This window comes from Mustela nigripes, chromosome 7 (assembly GCF_022355385.1).
Source record: "Mustela nigripes isolate SB6536 chromosome 7, MUSNIG.SB6536, whole genome shotgun sequence".
NCBI classification, from domain to species: domain Eukaryota; kingdom Metazoa; phylum Chordata; class Mammalia; order Carnivora; family Mustelidae; genus Mustela; species Mustela nigripes.
Genome location: NC_081563.1, coordinates 74,357,704 through 74,380,685, shown reverse-complemented (window position 1 = coordinate 74,380,685; position 22,982 = coordinate 74,357,704). Strand labels below are relative to the sequence as shown.

The following is a 22,982-nucleotide window of genomic DNA, read 5'->3' as shown; positions in this document are numbered from 1 at the left end:
GACAACACCTCGTGCTGATGAGAGGGGGGAGAAAGTCTCTATTCTGTGCCAAGAGGTGTAAACTGGTACCACCTTAATGGGGGGGGGCAATCTGAAGCTGTCTGTTAAAACTGTGTATGCCCTTGAGTCAGAAAGCCCCCTTTTAAGAATCTGTCCTAGAGAAGCAAAAGTGTGACTCCATTGAGATAAAAAAGATAAGAATGTTTATTGCAGCAAAAGGAAAAAAAAACCCCACAAAACTCAATGCGCTCAGAATGCCCTTCAGTTCGGAATGGTTAAATAAAATACAGTATGTGTACTCCGTAGACCTTAAAGGGAATGAGATTAAGTGACTCATTCTGATCAGAAAAGAGACCCATGTCTTATGGTGGAGTAAAAATACAAATTGTGAGCCAACACGTACAGCATTTTTGTGATTAAAAAAAAAGTTTCATGTGCCTCTTTATGTATGTTGATAATGATGTAGCACTGACTGCAACAGGCACAAGAAGGAGCTGGTGGTGGTTCTTTCTTTGGGTGGGATTTCTGAGGTTCAGAGAGGGGTGAAGAGGTGATGGTCACTTTTTTATGCCATTTAAAAAATTATTTTAAAATTTACATAGAGTAAAACTCACGTTTTTTTGTTAAAGAGTTCTAGGAGTTTTAACACACTTAGATTCTTGTATAAAGTCACAAATAGTTTGCAGAACAATGTCAACACCCCAGAGAGTTCTCTAATACTAACTCCTTTGTAGGGACCTTACCTCTACCCCTAACCCCTGACATCTACTTGTCTGTTCTATCTCTATAGTTTTGCCTCATCCAGATGTCATACAAATGGACTAATACAATTTGTAATCTTTCAAGACGGGTTCCTTTCACTTAGCATATGCATTTAAGATGTTATTGTGTGTACTGACAGTTCATTCTTTTTTTATTGCTGAGTAATATTCCATTGTTTGGTTGACTGAAGGATGTGTGGGGTGCATCCAGTTTTTGGTAATTATGAATAATGCTACTATAAACATTCATGTGGCAGGCTTTTGTGTGCACCTAAGTTTTCATTTATCTGGGATACTTATATGTGGAATTGCTAGGTCACAAGGTAACTGTATTTTTAATTTTGTAAGCAGCTGCCAAACTGTTTTCCAAAGTGACCGCACCATTTTGCATTTCCACAGGCAGTGTATGAGAGCTCCAATTGCTCTGCATTCTCTCCAGCATCTGGTCATTCTAGCTTTTGTATTTCAGCCATTCTAATATGTAAGGATATCTCATTATAGTCTTAACTGTTGCTCCTCTAATGGCTAATGATTTTGAACATCTTTTCATGTGATAATTTGCTGTTGGTATATTTCCATTGGTGAAATATCTGCTCCCAATTCTTCCTTCCCATTTTTGAATTGTATTTTTTGGCTTTGTACTGTTGACTTTTGGGAATGCTTTGTATATTTTAGATACTAGTCCTTTACTGGATATGTGGTTTGCAGATATTTTCCCACATTTTGTAGTTTTTCTTTTCATCCTCTTAATGGGGTCTTTGGCAGAGCGAAAGTTTTTGGTTCTGGTAAAGTCCGATTTATCCATTTTTCCTCTTATGGATCATTTTTTGCTATCAAGTCTAAGAACTCTTTGCCTGGTCCTATGTTCCCAAGATTTTCTCCTAAAGTTCCTGAAAATTTTATAGTCTCACTTTATATTTAACTCATTGACCCCCTTTTGAGTTAATCATGGTACATGATGTGAGACTTAAGTCAAGGTTCCTATTTTTGCTTATGGATGTTCATATGTTCCAGAACCATTTGTTGAGAAGATGAAATAAACCTATGCAAATACAGCTTTTTTAAAACAAAGGCAAAAATAATTTGCCTGAGTTTTTTGGATCTGCAAATTCATGTTTTTCAAAAATTTAGGAAGTTTCCAGTCACTGTTCCTTCAGATATTTTTTTCTGCTCAAATCTTTCTTTTCTCCTCCTGAACTCCTGTGATATGAATGTTAGATGTTTTAATATTGTTCCAAAGTCTCTGAGGCTTTTTTTCTTTTCTTTTCACACTCAAGCTAGGTATTTCCTATTTATTTGTTTTAAAGTTCATGGGCTCATCTGTGATCCCTATTCTACTGGCTTCTTCTAATGACTCTTTTATTTTTGTTCCTATGTTTTCCTTTTCTAAAAGATGCCTTTTTTTTTTTTAATAGCTTCTACTTCTTTGCAGAGAATTTCTCTCTTTCTATTCATTTCAAGAGTGCTCACTCTTACTTCATAGGACATGGTATACTTCGTGCTTTCAAGTCTTTGTCTAACTTTAATTCCAGTTTATGATGCTAAAACAGAACACAGCAAAGCTTTGAGCCTAAAACAGATGGTTAATAATAAATTTCATATGGTGGCTCTTACTAATATTCACAGAGCGCTTTATATTCAAGCATAAGAGGGCACAAAACAAGCAGTTTTTTTTAAAACCACAAAATCATGAGTTTTTTTTAAATGAAAACCATTGTTAAAAATAAAAACAAATAAAAAATAACGTGTCTAATAATGCTAACGTCTGGATCACTTCAAGGTTGGCATTTGCTGATCACTTTTTTCTATGTTCTCCTGATTTCTTTTGAATTTTGAATACCTCTGGTTTGTATCCTAGATATTTTGAGTGAGACCCATATATTTATGTTGAGATCCAGTCCTGTTAAAATTCTCAAAGGTTTTGCTCTGCTGATTCTTGTGGGTCTCATGCAGGTGCAACACGGAGATGAGTCCTGGGCTTCATACACATAGGTGAAGGACCCTTTCTCAGGTGTCTCCTTTCTGAGATTTCCACCCCCAAAGTTCTCTGGCTGGAAACCAGGGTTTAGCCTTTATACTGTGGTGTGCTCTCATGACTGGGACCCCTGAGGGCAGAGTAGCGAGAGAAAGAAGCCTTTGGGACCGCCACCAGCACATCTATCACTGTTGCCACTGCTGTGGAGGGGCTGTAGCTTCATGACTGGATTTCTATTAGTGAGCTTTCTGGAGAGCTAAAGGGCTCTGAGCCTTAGGTGCGGCTATGGGTGGAGGTAGCTGCCTTTCTGCTGAGTATGGTTGGAAGAATTAAAAGAGCTCTGCCCTAAAAGATGCCATTGCTACAGCGACCAGGATGAGAGTTTCCAGTCTGCCGTGGCACTTGCCCAGTGCAGGGATGAGAAAACCCAAGGCGTTCCACCCTGCAGGGACTGCTTTCATAGATAGGGGCTTGCTGCTTAGCTGCTGGCACTCAGAGGGAGAAGGGCTAAGATCATCTGACAAACTCTGTCCTGTGGAGTTGGTGCTGGGCCTGGTGGCAGTTGGGAGTAGGAGGAGCAGGACTGGAGAATCACCAAGCTGAGGTGCTGATACCTGGTGGAAGGGCAGGGAGGTCTCCTGCAGGGAGGTCTTCAGAGTCCTATCATTCTCTCTACCCAGCATACCCACTCTTACCTGCCTTCCAGAATTCTGACATTCACTTCCTGCATTTTGTCCAGGGTTTTAAATTTTATCAGTGGGAGAGATAGGGTGGTTTACTCCATTTTGGTCAGAATTGCAAGTTCCTTTTTACGTAACTGTAGAAAAGCAGAATTACAAGGTGATTTTTCTTACAACTTTTAGGCCTTTCAGTATTTTCCATATTAAAATATTTTTGATGGCTTGGATATCTCTAGCTTATCTGGATAGTTGGGGGAATGGAGAAGGAGAATGATCTGGGGTGGGGGAGGTGTGGATAAACTGAATTATGAATGTTGAGATGTCAAATCAGGTGTGCCCACAGATGGCCAGGGGCTGGATGCTATGGGTGAGGGAGTCAAGAGAAGAGAGAACTTGAGGAAACAGGTGGGAATCTGAGATGTGTTCTGTTTCAGGGCACCAAGAAGAGGCTGGAGCACTGGGAGGCAACCAAGGACGAGAAAATATATGTGGTCTGAGGGGCACAGGAATGGTGGAGAAGTGGAGGCCCAGAGTGTTGACCATACTTGCTCAGGAAGGGACTGTGCAGGGAATGATAGACCAAAAAGAAAGGCGGGCATGAACAGAGTTGGTTTTCTTTAAGAATTCAAGATATATGAACACAGTTGACCCTTGAACAACAAAGGTGTGAAGTGCTGGGGTCCATTTATTTTTTTAATTTTTAAAAAAATTTTTAGTTTTTTTTTTTTTAAGATGTTATTTATTTGACAGAAAGACAGAGATAGTGAGAGAGAGAGAGAGAGAGCGAGAGCAGGAACAGAGAGGAGGGGTAGAAGCAGGCTGCCCACTGAGCAGGGAGTCCCACGCGGGGCTTAATCCGAGGACCCTGAGATGATGACCCGAGCCAAAGGCAGACGCTTAACTGACTGAGCCACCCAGGTGCCCTAGGGTCCATTTACATGTGAATTTTTTCGATAAATATAGTACAGTACTTTAAACATACTTTCTTTTATGATTTTCTTAATAAAATTTCTTTTTGCTAGCTTACTTAATAAGACAGTATAGAAGTAATAAGACAGTAAGAAGACAGTATACAATACCTGTAACATACAAAATAATATGTTAGTTGACTGTTATTGATAAAGGGTCAAGAGTAGGCTATTTGTAGTTAAATTTTGGGGATTATATGTGGATATTTTCACTGCATGGGGGGCTGGTACTGTTAACCCCCACACTGTTCAATGGTCGACTGTACTTTTTTAGCATAGTAACTCAAATGAACTTGAATTTGAGTTCCTGTCCTCTAGAAAATGCCCCCAGCAGCCAAAGACAAGATGGGCATCTGTCTACACTCTCCTGTGGCATCCAGCTGCCACCTTGCCTCCTCAGGCCGGTAAGCTCCTTGAGAATGAGGTCCACATGTTTTTCCTGACTGCCTTTTGGGAGCCAGCACAGTGCTATGTGTATGGCAGATATACATGACATATTTGTTGCAAGAATGAATGCATAATGAGTGACTACTAGAGTCTAGAGAAAGAGGTTCAGAGACCTGGGTGTGCCACTTTGATCACCAGCCCCATCTGGACATAATGAGTTTGGACTGGAGGCTCATTATCAAATGAGGCCCCTAGGTGACAATGGCAATTTGTCCAACTGTTCTCCAAAATATCCCACATGTGACTGCAACTACATGAAATATAAATTACACACAGAGAAAGAAGAATGACCCGAAAGAAAAGCCAGCAGGGATAACATCTAGAAAGCAGACTCCTAAGTGGATGTTTTTTTTCTATATACTTTCTGTATTTTACCATTTTTCCACATGAAAGTCTTGAACGTCTCTAACTTTTTTGCCTAACTCATCCTGTGCTCAGAAGGGTGCTCTCCAATCTGCCATTTAGACTCTGATATGGACTATCCTACCAGGAGGATGGTAATGTCCTGCACAGATGAATAAAGTTGGTAACCCGGGGCCATTCGCCTCCTATTAACAGTCTCATTTGCATTGATGAGCACAAATATGGTACTGGCCTTGCAGTAACCACCCCAACGTAGCCCCGTGAGGTCCTGCACTTAGCAAAGCTGGGCTCCTCTGTTTACTCCAACAGCTGGGGAATCCTCCCTGCCTCCCCCACTGAAGGGTTCTTCCATGTCTCCAGAGAAAGAACACAGAGTGTGGATGAGAGGAGGAAGGATAAGCAGGCGTGCTGAGGACACAGTGCTTGGGTCCCTAAGGTAGAACTGTGCACCCATCTGGGACACCTCAGTAACCTAGCTTTACGGTGTGTGCCCCTGAAAGGGGTGGCAGCCCATCTGGGAGCTCTGGGTAAAGTACCTGCTACCACAAGATAATAAACAGCAGTAATAAGGCCTCTCTGGAAAACTGAATAATACTGTTATTAAAACTTTTATTACCTGTTTTATATGAATTTAATTGCCTCCGGCAGCTATATTTTGGGAGCAATGAGGATGACAGAAATAATAAGAATGAATTAAACCACAAGCAGATCCAGTATCTGGGGAAGACACAGAGCCCACTTTCACTAACAGGATTGACAGCCCAACTTTGCAATTCTGCTCTGGTCTACATGAGGCAGCCCCAAGACCCCAAGGTCCCAGGGAGCAGCCACAGCCTGTCCTGATATTTGCCCCTCAAATACCAACCACACTTTGGGAGAGTTGAGGTCAAGCAGAATGAGAGTAATTCCTCCCTTCCTCTCTCTGCACTGAAATGAAAATCACTACCCCTGCCCTTAAGTAACCGGAATTCTTTCATTATGGATTTCATCTGGATCAGTTATTTCTGTGGCTTAGAGAATGTTAATAAATGGACAAGGCAATTCTTTTACACTATACTTTTAAGTAAAGCTGTTAACATATACTATATTGTATTTTATAAATTAAAGAAAAAAAAAGTAAAATCTTTATAGACCATTCCAGGCATTTGACAATAAACAACCCTAACTCTCACAGTCTGGGCTGAGGAAGTTATAAATTATTAATGTGTCAAGCACTCCCCTCTGAAGCTTCTTTTCCAGTGCTGACCATGAACCCAAGTATCCTGTATTTTAAGTTCCATTCAGGCAGCAAGCCCCTGAGACACATTTTCAATTCCAGGCCATGAAGGTGGATGGTGCTGATGTCAGGGTTTCATCTGCACAGAGCAAACCCCCTTCTCCCTTGATATTTCCATGGGTTTTTGAAACACTCTACAATAGCTTCAATAACCTCGCCAGCAATTTGTGGAGTGGATCATCAGCTCCAGCCTGAACCTCTCCCAAAGCTCCCTGATTATCCTAATGTAGGGGCAGTAGTAGCAGCAGCAGCAGCAGCAGCAGCAGCAGCAAAAAATCACCACTGAGCCAAGAGGCCTTGGATCAGGAAGGCTCTTGGAGGGTGTTTTCTTGGCACTTCTGCCTAGAGCTGTCACCTTCCCAACTTAAAGCACTATATATGTATATATGTAAATGTATGTATACTCACACACACACTGCATTTTCACTCACTTCCCAGGAAGGAAGCAGAAAAGATAAGAATTTCTTTAGCTTGCCTTTGCATTGCTTTCTGTGAGCTTATTTTCCCCTCATATGTGTACACTTTCAGGGTGTGGGGTCCCTAGAAGAGCGGGGTCCTACTTCCTCTGTCCTGCAATGTGGTGTTTCAGTGGAGTCCTAGACTTACAGTAGCCACTTAAAACATCCTGAAAGTTGTTTCCCCCCCGCCCCCCAAATAAAATTTGCCACGGAAAACTTCTCCTCAGGGACTTCATCACACGCACATGTGACTCCTTTGCATAGTTTTGTTTCTGGCACACTGATTTCCATTAATAAAAGAACCCAGCAACGAAATAGTCTTCAGCTCTACCACAAATACCCATTTCCAACAGATTGGTCCTTTCATCTCAAACACCAAAAATAAAAAGCGACAAATGTCAAAGACCTAGAAAGGTCATCTATTTTATCTCTGCTCATTTTAAAGGACAGTTGCTTTAAAAGATTCTTACATACTGCCCCAACCTTCACACCATCTCTTTTTTGGGAAAGGAAGTTAACGCCCACCCCAAGGGGGCTCCCCTTTTACAAAGGCTTGTGACTCCAATAAATGGGATGCTTTCCCCATGAGGCTGGGCCACGTGAGCCTAATTATTAAACAGGAAAAAAAAAAATCCTCCTAGGGGCAGGGAAGGGGGCGGTAGGTGAGGACACTAAGTGACAGAGAAGCCAGAAGCTTCATTTCTCACCAAGAAGTGGTATAGGCCCGGGGGTACCTCCCTCTGTCAGAGTACCCATATCCCAGGGTTCTGGAACTCACTGAGCTTCTGAGGGAAGAAATGGAAGAGGCATCTGAGTGATTCCCTGGAGGGCCCATCTCCTCTCAGGGAGTAGCTGGAGATGTTTTTCCAACTTCCTGACTTCTCTGAACTGCTGCAGAATCCTATTTGTTTCCCCCCTTCTTCAGTTTCTAACTCGACCAAACGTGTTAGTGATACCATGAGGAATTCTGATTTTTGATCTCAGTTCCCCTGCAAGGTTCTCACCCCAAGCGCTGACATTCTCCGTGGACGTGGGATTTGCCCACGGCCCTGCCCCTACCCCACCGCGACTTCGGCTCTTACCCGCGGCCCTGTGCGTCGACCGGGTCTCGGCCATCCGGCTGTCCCGCCTGGAGTCCGGGGGCGGCACGACCTTCGCATGCTCCCCGGGACCGGTGTCCGGGGGCTGCAGGGGGCGACCGTGCAGCAGCGGCTTCCTAGGCAGGGGAGGCTTGGCGCTGAGCGGCTCTGAGGGCCGGGCCCTCGCCTTTCCCGGCTCGTGCGGGGACCGTGCCCCTCGAGGGGAGGGGGCCTTCACGGCCGGACATTTCTCGTCTTTGGGGAGCAAAGCCAACCCCCCTTTTTCTAGCCGGATTTCAGCGCTGTATCTCTTTACCCCTCTGACTTCGACAGAGGACGCCTCCCGGTGCCTGAAGGACAGAGAGGTGGAGCGCAGCTTGACAGGGAAGGGGCCTCTGTCGTCGCCCGAGGGCGGCTCGCGGGCGACCGGGCAAGGGTCTTCAGGGGCATCCCGGGGGGTTCGGCCCGGCCCGGTCGCCGTGTCCCCTGAATCCCGAGAGGCGCCGCTGCCGCCTGCCGTCGCGGGTTTCCCGCCGTGGGGCTCGGGGGCCGGCCGCAGGTCGTCGAGCGCCGCCTCGCTCCTCCACACCAGGCTGCTCTTCAGAAGCGGCAGGCGGCCGGCCGAGGGGCCCGCGGGGCCGCCGCGCTCCAGCACGCGGGCGCCGCCCGATCGCGGCCACGCGCGGCCCGACGACACCGAGAACTTCACGGCCCGCAGCTCGCTGCCTCCCCGCTCCACCTTCCGCTCCGGCGCCAGTCTCTCGGGACCCCCCTGTGGGGCCTCCGCCGGTTCGGCCCTGGGCTGCTCGGCGGGGGCGGCATCTCCGTCCTGGGGACGCGGAGCGGGCTCCTCCGCGGGCGACTCGCAGGCGGGCGGCGCGCTGGGCCCCGCGCTCACCGCCGGGGCCTTGTGCTTCAAGCAGCTCTTGGGGGCCGGTGGGCTTGGGGCGGGGGCCTCGGGAGATCCCTTCCCTGCTCCCTCGGTCTCGGGCTCGGTCTCGGGCTCGGGCTCCGGCACGGGCACGGGCACGGGCACTTCCAGCGTCAGCTCCCCCTCCTTCTGGACACTTGGGTCTGGCCCCTCTGGACCAGCGGGAGTCTCCGAGGTGGTGACAGCGTCAGTCTCGGGAGGTGTCGTGTCCTCCTCAGGGATACAGGGAGATAACCGAATCTCCACGTCTGCGGAAACGCAGACCACCTCCTCAGCGGGTTCCCTGGCTGGGGGACACGTGCTTTCCAGGGACACTTCGTCCCTCTGGTTTTCACTGTCGGGATTATGGTTTGGGGAACCTTCAGGCAGAGAAAGAGACTCGGGGCAGGGGGCCGGGCCTGACACAGGCTCGGTGACCTCGGGGGTGGCCGGGCGGCTTGAGGGATTATCCCCAAGAAAGCTCTCCTCCTCCTCCTCAGCGCTGGCACTGAGGGCTGGGCAGTGCTGCAGGCGCGCCCGCCTAGCGCGCGCCCCGCCAGGCTGCAGCATGGCGGCTGGCCCCCCGGGCTCTGGGCTTCTATCCAGTACCGCATCCTGCTGTGCTGAACTGGGGCTCTCTTCTGTGTTGACTCTAGGTAATGACTTCTCCTCGTATTCCTCTTCCTCTGGGGTACAGGTCAGATCACTAAGCGATTCAGACTGTGCTCGCTTGCAGGAATAAAGAGAACAAAAGACAGCATTATTATGTCGAATATTAGGAAGCCTATGACCTTTCTATTTTGTACAAGATTTAATATGGTTTAAAGGAAGCAGTATGTCTCTTAAGCTGGCACCTAAGCAGACATTCACACATGGTGTCTCTTCTTAATGCCTTACCCATCTCTTTAGAAACTTGCTGTACAAGTTCAGCTTTCAGCAGAACAGTGGTGGCTATGCCCTGAAAGGAAATACTGCTTAAGACTCTAGTGACTGGGGGCGCCTGGTGGCTCAGTGGGTTAAGCCTCTGCCTTTGGCTCAGATCATGATCTCAGGGTCCTGGGATAGAGCCCCACATCGGGCTCTCTGTTCAACAGAGAGCCTGCTCCCCCCACATCTACTTTTGATCTCTACTTTTGTTCATTTATTTGAACATCAAATAAATAAATTAAATTAAATTAAAAAACGATTCTAGTGACTGAACTACAAAACCAGCGGATACTGCTCTAAAAATTGAAGCAAAGGGGACCAAATAAGCTGGGGGTCTGCCGTGCTTTGCACTCTACATCTATTATTTTATTTTCTCTTGATTCATCCCAGTAAGGAAGGATTATTTCCTTTTTGTACTTGAAGAACTGGGAGCTCAGAGAGGGCCACACCTTGGTAAAGATTGAGCTTATTAGCTCAGCTGAAAAGCTGGTGCTCTCTCCATGACCCTGTGCTGCCAAGAGCTAGTTTCCCAGCTCAGTGCTCTCTCTCCAGGGATGGGCCCCATGGTGAAGGGCAAACCAGATCTTGTAAGGTAACGTCCCAAACCATAGCTGATGGATAAAGTCCAAACTTTACAGCTTAATTAAAAGTCCTATATTCTCTGGTCTTAAATTATTTCTCCCAATCCCTGCTCAGGTCAAGCCGGGCCCGCACTACTGAATATGCCAGCCTCTGGGCCAAGTGACTGGCCAGCTCCTCTGTCCCCACACCTCCAGGGTGTTCTGCCAGCAGCCCCCCAAGAACAGTCTCAGATTCCACTCCTATAGGAGGAAGTCTTGCCCCTTCCCTGAAGCTTATGGTGCCCCTCTTTTCCTGAAGCCCTATTGGCTTGACAAACACTGCCTTGTATTTTTCTTCTGAAAAGTGTCTGGAATTTAAATTTAGTCCAGCTTCCTTCTTGCCGTACCCAAAGTGAGTTGCTGCTCGCTTAGGAAGGAGAAGAGACCAAGGTAGTCATGAATTATTCAAAAATACTATGAGAAAATGACCAAAAGCTTGAGGGTGTTGAGGTCACTCTTAAAAAAAAAAAAAAAAAAAAAAGTTCAGGACATTAGAAAACACTTCGATCTTCTTGGAAAAAAAAAAAAGTTCAGGACAGCAGACCTCCTTTCCTTTATGTTAAGAAATGTGCAGGAGTGTTTGTTTAGGTTTTTGTTGTTTGCTGGTACTATTTTAACATTTGTTGTTTGCTGGTGCCATTTTAACATCTTCCAGCTGGCCTCTGCTTGCTAACAGAACACAGGATAACTAGGGTATTTGCGATAATACCTTAGCTAATTCTCTAATTCTTGCCAAGGGGCACAGCCCTATGCCCCAGGATTGAAAAAAAAAGAAGATGTGCAAAGAAATCTAGAGAAGAATTTTCAAAAGCCGCAGGTTCAAAAGGTGTCACTGGCCTTCTGCTACTACAGGAAATCACTGATGTTGAAACCTGTTTAGGATGTGGGTCACGTTTTAAAACTATCACAACCCTCACAAAAGGAGCAGAAAGCTGAGAAGCAGGCTCAGCTGGGCATATCTCACCTTGAGCCACTGGAAGCTACAAGGAGGTGAGAGTGAAGGACTGGGCAGGACAAAGGCAGCATGGAGTGTGGACTTGGGACACTGAACAGAGGCTCTGCAGGGAGCAATGGGGCTTCTGACTCAGCCTGGGCTCAAGCACATGGAGTCCAGCAGGAAGACTGCACTTACCTGCTCCATCTCCACCGCCGCTGCCCCTCCCTTCCTCCTCTGGGCCCTCACGGCAGCTTCATACCCTGCAATCCTCTGGAGGAATGGAGAGTGGAGGACCCACTGCTCAGCTGGCACCAAAATGGAGACGGTCATGGCTGCCTGCTCATCAGCCTCCTCTCACCAGAAAGAGTGAGTTTTGGGGCAGCAACTGTGTCATCTCTGGGCAGAGGACACTGCTGAGAAGTATTGACAGTCTCTAAGACCCTGAACTCGTAGTTGGTAGCTCTGTCAGCCACAACCTGGGGCTACTCATATCACTGTGCTGCTCCCACTAAAAGAGAATTAATATTCCCTGCTCCTGGCACTGCTGGGGTGGGGGTGAGGACTAGCCAGGGGCAAGATGCTGGCGTAAACGTTCAGTTCACAGGCATCTGCTTCCAGCACGTCAGAGCCCCACACAGGCCCTGCTCCTGAGAGCAGGATAAAATGCTGAGATAACAGCCAGCTTTTGTCTTTTGTGTGTTTCTCTTCCCCGACCTCTGCTCTAGTGGGACAGAAGGATGCAGCAAAATGCACTCTTGGAAGTGTTTTTCCAACTGGTAATAAATATCATGGTCTTAATAGCCAAGGTTGGTTTGTTTTTTAACTGTGCCAAGATGGAGTTTTTAAGGCAAGAAAAGCCCACCCCGCCCCTTTTTTTTCTCTAGAGCTCCAAAGATTCAGAGCCTAGATGGTGTCAGGTAGAGGGTTCACCCCCTCCCCACCATGACAGAGCTGGAAGGTGCCTGGCCAGGCTGGACAGCTGTTCTGCCCAAAGGGAGGACAGAATGTGGACAGTGGCAGGAAGAGTCTGAGGGCGTGACTCAGAGAAAGATGCCTGAGTGGGGGCAGCAGTGAAAATGGGGAGGCATAAAGAAACCTCAGATGTTAATGGGGGATCAGAAAAGCAGGGGAAACCTGAACCTCACTGTTCAGTGAAATCGGAAGGAACCCTGACCTCTGCAGAAGTTTCCAGGGTTCCAGGGGGCCACGGCAGCTCAGCCTCACCCTGGGAGCAGAACAGGAATGCAGGAAAGCACCCTGATCCCCGAGAAGGGCCAGGTACCAGGAAGATCTTCATGGTTGGGAGGAGGGACCTTACAACCAAAGGGCAAAGGGTGCTATGAACACTGAAGGACAGAGGCCTCCACCTTAGGGCCCAAGAGTGACACTGGTGACAACTAGCTGGACACCTCTGCCCAGTCAAAAACTGAAGGGTTTTAATCCCTACCAAGAAGGGAAAGCAGAGGAGAAAGGAAGATATGTAAATGACGGTGTTTAAATCAAACATTTAATTTAAATTAAATGTTTCCCCAGAGTGCCTATATCAGAATTTCTGTTATTCTAAAAAAGAAAATAAAAAAATGGGGTTTGAGGGCTAAGCCAAGCTGAAAAATGGCGAGGTACAGTGCTGTCCAGTGGAGAGCGAGAAAGGATGCTGCATTTCCACCTGGAGGATGAGCCGGGCTTCCCTCTGCCACAAAGTCCTGGCCAGGCTGTGGCTGGCCCTTTGGTTGTGAGGTCCCTCCTCCCAACCATGAAGATTTTCCTGGTACTCTGGCCCCTCTTGGGGATCAGGGTGCTTTTGCCATGGCAAAAGACATCCCCATGGGAATAAAGCCCAGGCTTGAGGCCAGAGGGAGCTGGCTCTGTCCCTGCCCTGTGGCTCCAATCAGCATGAGGACAGGCAGGTTGGTTACTGGTCCCAGCCAAGTCCCACAGCACCAAACCTTTAACTGTAAATGTGTCAGGTGTGCGAGCATTTACACAAGTACCCTAGTGACCAGCTTGCACAAGGACACATTAGTCTGACGGTAACCACAGCTCACGTCTCCAGTGTTACTCTCCTCTAAAGTCACCCCTGCTGGCAGGCGTTTAAAATGTGCACTGATGTCCTTTCCTAGTACTAAAAAAAAAGTGTGACAATAAAACCTTTTTTACTAGATAATAAAATAATCCTCACTTGAAAAAAAAATTTAAAAAATAATTAAAAAAAATAAAAAGCACCTTCCACATGCCCAAAGGAAAACCTACTATCCCTAGCTGAGCACCTAGCTTGTCTGGGGCTTTTCACCACCCTACAATCTTGTCTCCAGGGAAGGAAGGAGAGAATGTTGGTCTGTGGGCAAGTCTTTCTCAACTCTGTCATTCTCTGTGGCCAGGCTGGCCCCACACCCTGCTCTCAGCTCCTCCAGGGCTGAGACATTGTGGTAACCACTGGGCAGCAGAGAGGGCAACGATCTTATGTGGACCTTGAACGCACTATGAATCCAAAGCACTCCATGAATGAGTTCTTGGCTCTTAGAACTATGAGCCGATGACTACACAGGCAGCATGCCTGGGGGTGGGGGGGAACATCTGTCCTCACAGGGGCACAAACCCCACACTACTAAGTAGGTCCTTGCCCAAGGCAGGCGTTCGAGCTAGTGTGTCAGCTTATCTGTCATTGTTCATTCCCTCATTCAAATGTACACTAAATGCCAGCTGTGCAGCTAGCACTGCTCTAGGGGCCGGACACAGGGCTGGGGTGAGGGCTCAGGAAGACTGGTAACAGGAACACCTGGGTGGCTCAGTTGGTTAAGTGTCTACCTCGGGCTCAGATCATGATCCCGGGCTTCTGGGATCGAGTCTCACATTGGGCTCCTTGCTCCATGGGGAGCCTGCTTCTCTTTTTGCTTCTGTTCCCCCTGATTGTGCTCTCTCTCTGACATATAAATAAAATCTTTAAAAACAAAAAACAAAAAGACGGGCAGTAAATAAGTGAGCACACACATTTACAAACATTACTTCTGTGTGTGGCCAGGGCTATGAAGGAAGGGACTCTACTGGTTGGAAGGTGGGGCTGCTTTCCACAGGGTGGTCAGGTGAGCCTTTCTGGGGAGAGGACCTCCGAGCAGAGACCCAAAGACAGAAGGAGCCAACCAGGAGGAGAGTGTCTTAAGCCGTGGATACAGCAGGCATCAGGCCTGAGGCCAGAAACAGCTCTGCAGGCCATAGTGTGTTGAGAGAGAGAGGGAGAGTAAGAGGAAGTCTGAGAGGTAGGTAGGGCCTGGTTGTTCCAGGCCTGGAGTACGGACCTTATGCTGACCTTACACTGCCATGGGAAGGCAGGGGCCCCACAGGGCATGATGGCTTCATGGGAGGTGTTGCAGAACAGATGAACAGATGGCATGTTTATGCAGGAAAGAGACCTATGTGATGTTCATTGAAAAAGAAGAGCAACTCCAGCTCCTGCAGATGGTCCCACTGATCATGGGGGTTTCTTACAAGGGGCATATGACCCTGAGAAGAGAGAGGCCAGGGTTGGAGGGGGTGGGGGTGAGGGCGACCAGGCCTGTGCAGCCTGCCTCTGCATATAGGAAGAAGCCCCATTACCGAAGACAGCCGCCTCATTTTGCTGGACCGCTGGTTGCGAGGCTTAACCAGGAGCTTGTGCTTAGCTGCAGAGTTGTCCAGGCAGGAGGAGAATTCTGGAGGGTAATCGAAATCAGCCACAGGTGCCGTGCTGCTGTCCGAGGTGCGGGGGGAGATGCCAGCATCGCTTGCCTGCCTGGAGAAGAGCTGGTCCGGAGACTGAGGCCGGGATGAGGAAACTAAAGAGACCTTCATGGGACAAGGAGCAAGCAGGCCATACGTTAACTTTTCAGTATGAAATGGGTCCAGCCAACATATCAGCTCCCTTCTTATATTGTGCTCAGGCTTCCCACGCCATCTCTGGGCTTTACATGGAGGGACAGACCTACAGCCTCTCAACAGGGAGGACTCTAGGGGACTTCCTTAGAAAGGAGTTTTAAATGTTGGGCCAACCCCTACAAACTTCTCACTCATTTTCATGGCCATGCAGAGAGCCTGCATCCCGGGCAGTCTCGGTGAGACAACTCTGCCTTCACCCTTCCAGGCAGGTACAGGCACTTCGGTCAAGAGCCTCTTTCTCTGATGAGACAGACCCACCTGATCTCTCTAAGATCAGGCGTGCTCCTGCCTCTAGAAGCTGATAGTGTGGCCCAGAGGTGGTTTTATAGGCTGGAACAGAGGATGGGCAGTGCCCATTAACCCAGCAGCCCATCGCTGCAGCTGCATTTGTTCTTTCCAGAAGGTTTCTGTATCTTCGTGTGTCCTCCTGCAGAAATCTGGTGTGACAGATATTTTGCTAGCTTACACCTCAGCAGTGAGGCATTGACAGTCAGTCAAGGGCAAAAGCGCTGCCAGGGAGAAAGGGGATTTTGGTTGTCCCCCAGAAGAATGACGGTAGCATGCTCTTGCCCGCCCACTGAACTTGGCCATCCCCTTCACTAAGTGAGGTCTCAGTGGGTTCTACTGCAAAGAGGTTTATCAGCATGAAGAGGCGGAGGAGGGCACCCAGTGGGCACCCATGAGCAAATGTAACGCACACAGAAGCAGGGTGCAGAGAGAGAATCCGAGAGGTGCTGGGCTTTAGCTATAACCCTGTCCCCTGCTTCTATTCTGTATGGTGCTCAGAATTAGTGTCAAGTTTGCATTTTTCTCCCTGTGTTGTTCATCTTCCACATTTTGTATGTATACACACAACAAAAGTTACCATTATAACTGCTTCTAGCCATACGGTTCAGTGGCAGTAACGACACTCCTGTTGCTGGGCAACCATCTGCAGAACTTTTTCTCTCATAAAACTGAAAGTCTGCGCCCACTAATCAACAACTCCCCATTGCCCCCTGCCCCCCAGACCCTGGTAACCACCATTCTACTAACTTCTATCTCTATGACTCTGACTACTCTAGCTGCCTCACATTAAGGGGAATCATACAGGATTTGCCTTTTTTTGCCTTGCTTGTTTCACTTAACGTTCACCCATGTTGTAGCCTGGGTCAGACTCCCTATATTCCACTGTATGTAGATACCACATTTTGTTTATCTGTTCACCCATCAATAAATGATGCAATAAAGCAATGTGGTTGCTTCCATATTCTAGTTAGCGTGAATAAAGCTGCTGTGGACATGTGAGTACAAACACCTCTTCAACAACTAACTTTCAGTTCTTTCAGTTATATACCCAGAAGCGGAACTGCTGGATCATACAGGGGTTCTATTTTTAATTTTTTGAGAACCCCCATACTGTTTTTCCCACAGTGGCTGCATCATTTTGCATTTCCACCAACAGTGCACAGTGGCTCCAATCTCTCCACATCCTTGCCAACACTTGTAATTTTCTACTTCTTTCTCATGCAGCACCTGAGCCATCCTGATGGGTGCAATGTGGTATCAAGCTTACATTTTAACCTAAGCCCATAATTTTAGGCATTTCACAACTATTTAGTAAGCCCCCGTGAAGATGGTCTCCTCAGGAAGAAGGCATCAAACAAGACATGGGCAGTGGGCAGACTCCCAGTGGCCTGGGTACATGTTGCTCAGTTTCTTTTCCACAACCCTGGAGCCCCACACAGAGCATGTTGCAATAGCTTCTGCTAAACTAGGGGACCCTAGAAGAATGTCACTGTTAGAGAGACAAGCTGATGCAGGCACTGCCCCTGCAAGGGAACTTCCTCGGAGAAATGTATTTTCCCTCTTAACAGAAAAGTCCCTTATGTATTCTCTTGCAAGTATGAAGTTTATTTCTGCCAAATGGGGGAAGACTATTACTACAATGAGGGGAAAAGGGTAATAAGTGGACATAATCTATTTTAATTCTCTTGTTTCAGTTACATGGGTACTTACGGGAATAAAGCAAGAAAAATTATTTTTAAAAAAATAAACCACAGGACAAGACTCCCGGCTTCCTCTGTGCCTGTGGCTTTGGCTCCCACTGTTGTAGCTGATGACTCAGTAAGTCACCCCAGATTAGACAGGTGACACCTTTCCCAGATGTCCTCCCTGAGGGTCACCATTAAAATGGGTACATTCCAAAGGTCAAAAGAATCCTTCATTCTACCCTTGTCCAGAGGAACAATATGTATATACACATGGTAAAATTTGGGGTTTTGTTTTCTTGACTGTTTGGGACTTAAGAGAACAGGAGAACAGGCCAGATGAGCTGCTTCTGCAAATGAAGTGACTCCCAGGTGAGAATGATTATGCCTTCTGTGAGGATATGGGCTTTGGTCACCTTCCTATAAACGCAAAGAATGAACTTTCTCTGCCTCCTCTCCACTCAGCTCCCCGGCTCATGCAGCACCTGAGCAGCTGGTCCTGGGCTCAGGCCCATTCCAGCCCTGGGAGGGTGGGGGGTGCAATCTGGCAATGGGCTTAACTTCACAGAAACTCTGACCACAGTGACCTCTGTCCCTGCAAAATGCCTGTACAGGCTGTCATGGCTGGTCTTTCCTGCTAGGGCGCCCAACTCTCACTTCTCAGTCTTTGTGGTCATTCCGAGAGTTCTTGGGGCCTGAAAAGACCAACACCTTTCTGACTCAGAGGAGAATTACGCATCCTGTCTTTGATCAGTGCAGCAACTCTGTGAGGTAAGATAGGACAGGGCAGGAAAGCTGACCTGTGTTTTTATCTGTGGGCTGGAACCGTTCCCATTTGCACTGCTTGCTCCTAATCACCCGGTTTGTACTGAAATCTGTGCTTCTGGATGATTCTGGAAGTGAATGATTTAAAAAGTCTAGCAGGTGGCCAGCCCTTCATTGGAGGAATGGGACTCAAATGGGAAAATGGCCTGGGATTCATGGGTTTTCCAGGGGTAACCCTGGGTGACAGCTGCTTTACAGTGTTTGTCCTCAAACAGAGGGGCTCAGCCAACGAGGTGTGGGCTGAGGCTTGTGCACACGGGAACAGCCTGCAGACATTAAGCAGGGCCAGGGGGCCTTTCTGGGAAGGCTGTCTCCCAACAGGCTTCACATCCCCAGCTGAAGGCAGGGGAGGCACTGACTTACCAGATCTCACATAATCCTCTCCAAAACCCTCTGAGAACATGGATGCATTTCTGCTAGAGCCTATGTTGTATCTCCCCATGTGATACCTGCCCTCATCTCCTGGGACAGCTTGTCAGCTGGCCACCTGCTACCCAGTGCTTTCTACTTAATGGCAGGACACTTAGCAGATGGCTAGTTGGATGTCATTTTACCTTAAAACTCGCCAAATAAAGTTTTATTCGTTGTCACCTCATGTTTGGTAATGAGATTTTAAAAATAATTCTAGGCATTTCCTGAAAAACTCATTCCATCAGAAAATACAACCTTGGCAGTACCATGAGATACTTGTTACTGGAAACATTTTACCACAATAATCTTCATTAAGTTTCTCTATCACACATGTGGGCCTGCTTCAGGAGTCACAACTGCTTCAGGAGTCACAACAGGAAAAAATGAAATAGCCCGCAATCCCATCCTTTGGGGATTTAGGGTACCATTATATCAAATATCACCTGTTATATGAAGACATTTTAAAAGGTGCACTATTTCCCCCTCTCAACCAGTGCCCAAGAAACTTTCAGGGCATTAAATATGATCACTGTGTCTTAAAAACTATGATAACAAAGGTTACACAATTTTTTTTTTTTAAGTCTTAAAGGCTCCAATTTTAGTTTCCCATTACCCAATTAATAAAATTATCCAGTTAATAAAATCTCAGAACCTTGTTTTTTCAGCAACATGACCAGGGATGCTGAGAAGGATGAGACTAGCCCTGCCTGGTGAGAGGAGCCCCCACGCAGCTAACTACGTATTCTGTGCACTGTGGTGCTTTGCAGGTTCAGCGCTGGGCTCATGCCTTAATGAATGGAACTAAAAACTTCCTGTTCTCCCGTTACGGTCCCAGCTAAAGGCAGAGAGAGGGCAAACCAGTCCATATGGCTTATAAGAGTTGTCTCTCCAGCACGTGGCCCTGAAACTTACAACATCCATCTGCCCCTGAGGCTGGAGACGCTGACGCTCCATATATCAGAGTACGAGATGGGTCTGCCATGTGACAATGCAGTTAGCCATCGCCTGCCGACCTTCCCCTCCAGGATTTTAAGGGTTGGCTTGAAACCCACCAAATAGGCCAAATTATCCTCCTTGTCTTCTCCTCCTTCTCTTCAACGTGGGAGAACAGATGTGGGTAGTTCACTGCCTTCAGACCCTGCTCACGGAACAAGCAGGGGGCAGGTTCACCTTAGAGCAGAATTCTGGAGAGAACAATTCTCTAGCCAGCTCTGAGCGAACTCCCAACCCTGGGGCTTACTTACGTGTAGCTATACCACAGCCCTTCATCTGGCTTTCATTAGTGATGCTCAGGGGACCCACAACCGCACCCAAGTTAGATAAATATTCTTTCCCCTGCCTTTGCCAGGGGGCTTCTGGTTGTCCAAGCTGAAGTGACTGCTGATGTATTACAGAGTAGCTCAGAATCTACAAGACAGTGGTTCATGATGAATCCCTGAGATTCCCAGTGAAGAGTTCTTCACTAGGGCACAAGCCAGAGCTCCAAGAATGCACCGGGCAGGGGAGTGGCTATAAAGCATGGACTCTGGCCTTTGTTTTTCAAGTGTGAGCAAAAAACATATAACTCAGCAGGGCTGGTCTAAAGGGAAAATGATCATTTATGTACAAGCACAGCCTATGGGCTTAAGATGGCGGCACCACGAGCAGGGTGACTTCCTTGGGGCGCAATTCTTCATCCTGTTTCCTAATGGGAAAGGGTGTTATCTACAATCAGCTCCCTTGCCCTGCTGAGGTCATAGATACCCCTCCTGCTTGTCAAAGCCCTGTTTTCCAGCTGCACACTACCGCATTCTAGCCCTAGACCAACAGGTTCTCATGGTCCTAAACTAAGATCAGAGAGTCCAGATTAAGTCACATATGTTCGCCACTCCCTCTCCCTCCAGCCAGATGTCATGACAACAGAAAACAGACATAAAGGTGTTTTCCTACTTTCAGATGGGATGCCTGGTCTGGTCATCTGCTCAGACAGGAAAAACCAGGTAGAGGATTGATTGTATCAGATCTGTAACCATTACAAAAAATGTTACCAAAACTGTATCTCCTGACAAGATGGACATTTCTGCTCAAGTAACAGAAACAACCCAAGACTGTGAGCTCCACTTACCTGGTCTGGAATACCGCCTGGCCACACAGACCATGGGACTCTTACATAAGGAGCACACGGGGGCCACCAGAGCACACCCCCACCCTCAGTGCCCTTTGAAGTGGGTGCACGCCAAGCCACGAGGTGGCACAGGCTTCACTTGCCTTTATGGTTGTGCCAGGACCGATGTCAGGTAGCAGGGACATCTCTGGGGGGCTCCTGGGTAGACCGTCATCCTCAGAACTCATTCCGGCGTCATCTCCCCGCTTGGCAGGAAGGCCCCCCGGAGGAGGTGGCGGCCCCATTTTCACATTACACTGTATTTTTAGCTAGATTGTAATAAAGAACATTTGCTCTTATTTTCATCAGCAACTTCTTATCAACAAATCTTCCTGCTCCCATTCATTCATTCAGGGTCTATTTTCAATGTCCCTGCCTGGTGTAGTGGACTGAACTGAAAAGCGTTGTCTGCCACCATACTTCCTGCTCTTGAAAATGAGTGGTGACAATTCAGGATGAGTCAGGATCTGTCTGTAAGTAATTCGGAGTGTCCTGCATGCAATTATACTTCAGAATATGTCAAATAACAAGTAGAAAATAACTTGAAAATGTCTTGACTCGTATTTGACATACATACCAAGTGTCACTGCCAAGGAGAAGTTTACCTGCAGGGCTTTAATCCGGTCGCACACATTTTCTTGGGAAAATACCCGCACAGGTCGAGGGGGATCTTGTCCCGACTCAGGAATGAAAATACTGTCATGCGACAGGGCCCGGCTACCCAGTGCGCTCCTCGACTCCCTAGGACACAAGAGGCACCATGAGAGTCTGCACTCCTCCCCGTCTCATGCTGGGTGCGCAGGATGGACAGGAGGGCCGGGGCCGAGGGGCACAGCCACAGTAAGCTCTCAGTTGTATTTATTTTTAAATGGCTTTTCACTCCGGTTTATCCCCACCCTGTCAAATACCACAGCCAATGATGAGGAGCACTGCAGAGGTAGGGATTTTCCTGACAGCTCTGAAGGTTGTGTGAATTCTTTTTATTAATGGGAAAACCAGGGTTTGATGTGGTGTGAGGTCCAAGACAGCAGGCCTGCAAGAGGAAGGGCTGGCTGGGTGGGGTGCGGGGTGTGTGCAGAAGACTGTGCTGGATGCCTGAGGAAGGTGAAATCATTCCTGTGGGCAAACAGGCCGGTCCTCAGTAGGCTAGATGTCGTGTCTGCACAGCAGCTGAGGATTTGCCTGACAGAGGCATCCTGGCAAGGCGGTCCAAAACACACATCCACGGACTGGGTTTGAAATGGGAACTGCTGATCTGCAAAGCTGTGCCCTCTTTTCATTACCTGCTGTGAATGATCTGTCTAATCCAGCTTGTGTGCCTAGCCCTGGAGCACAGATGGTGGGGCCTTTCCATCATCCCCATCCCGGCCTCTGCCCCAGCTCCGAGCTCGAGACTCCATTTAGGAACCGAGTGCACAGGACATTCACACAGTGTCTGTCCTAAGAGGATGTGGGAGTTAGCTGTCTGAACAATAGGTGGAAGGAGATGATTGAGACCCAATGATGAAGGAAGGAAAACCTGCCCCCACCGGCACTGGGCATCTGTGCTCTATGCTCCCCCACCCGCAGGCTGCCCCAGGCATCCTGTTCTCTGTGTGGCATTAAGAACTCTTGGGGGTGGTCCCACTCCACTGTAGATCACATTTTGTTGGTTAATGGTGCTTGCCAACTTCTTTCTAGCTCATGGTAGTGAGTCTGCATCAGGGGAACCTAGAGGCTCCCAGAAGGATGTGTCCTCACTCTTCTGGGAGGGTATGAAGCCCAGTGAAAGAACCCGGCAGGCCCTCCCTGCCAGCGGCATCTCCTGTTACAAAGATCACATGCACACCTGCCTTTCCTTCCTACTGTGGGTAGCCCATAGTCATGCCCTTTGAGAACCATAACCACTACTCCAATGTCTCTACTCTTGGTATAAGCAGAAGTTGAGAGAGCATGAAAAGGCCTCTGCAAAGATACACTGGCAAAAACATAGAAGGTCATACACTCAGGGCCATTCATTACTATTACAGAAGGAAGAGACCACCAACATCCCAAATGGCCCTCAGCAGGTATCTGCATAAACCAAGGCACATCATCTAATGAAGACTCCTTCCCACCCTGCAGGTGACCATGTGGTAGGGCAGCACCAGACTGCACAGAGTGGAAAATGAAGCAGAGTGCATGACAAGGTTTATGGTATGTCAGCTCTATGTGGGGAAGGGGTGTCTGAATATAGGTGAACATAGGTGAAGAGGTATGTTGTTTGCTTACATTTTAAAACATAAAAATAGAAGGATACGTAATAGTTTCCGTTGGGGGGAGGGACAAGACATGATCGGGGAAC

At 47.8% G+C, this 22,982-nt stretch overlaps 1 protein-coding gene across 1 annotated transcript in view; it reads right to left on the bottom strand.

Moving 5' to 3' along the window:
• CRACDL (CRACD like) overlaps window positions 1-22,982 on the bottom strand; it is a 132,560-nt gene that overhangs the window by 16,209 nt on the left and 93,369 nt on the right. The window contains exons 4-7 of the mRNA XM_059407815.1: window positions 21,265-21,400; window positions 20,764-20,928; window positions 14,993-15,220; window positions 8,011-9,646 (exon numbers count right to left, since the gene is read on the bottom strand). Of these exons, the coding sequence (XP_059263798.1) occupies window positions 8,011-9,646; window positions 14,993-15,220; window positions 20,764-20,928; window positions 21,265-21,400 (2,165 nt within the window). The remainder of the gene's footprint in view (window positions 1-8,010; window positions 9,647-14,992; window positions 15,221-20,763; window positions 20,929-21,264; window positions 21,401-22,982) is intronic.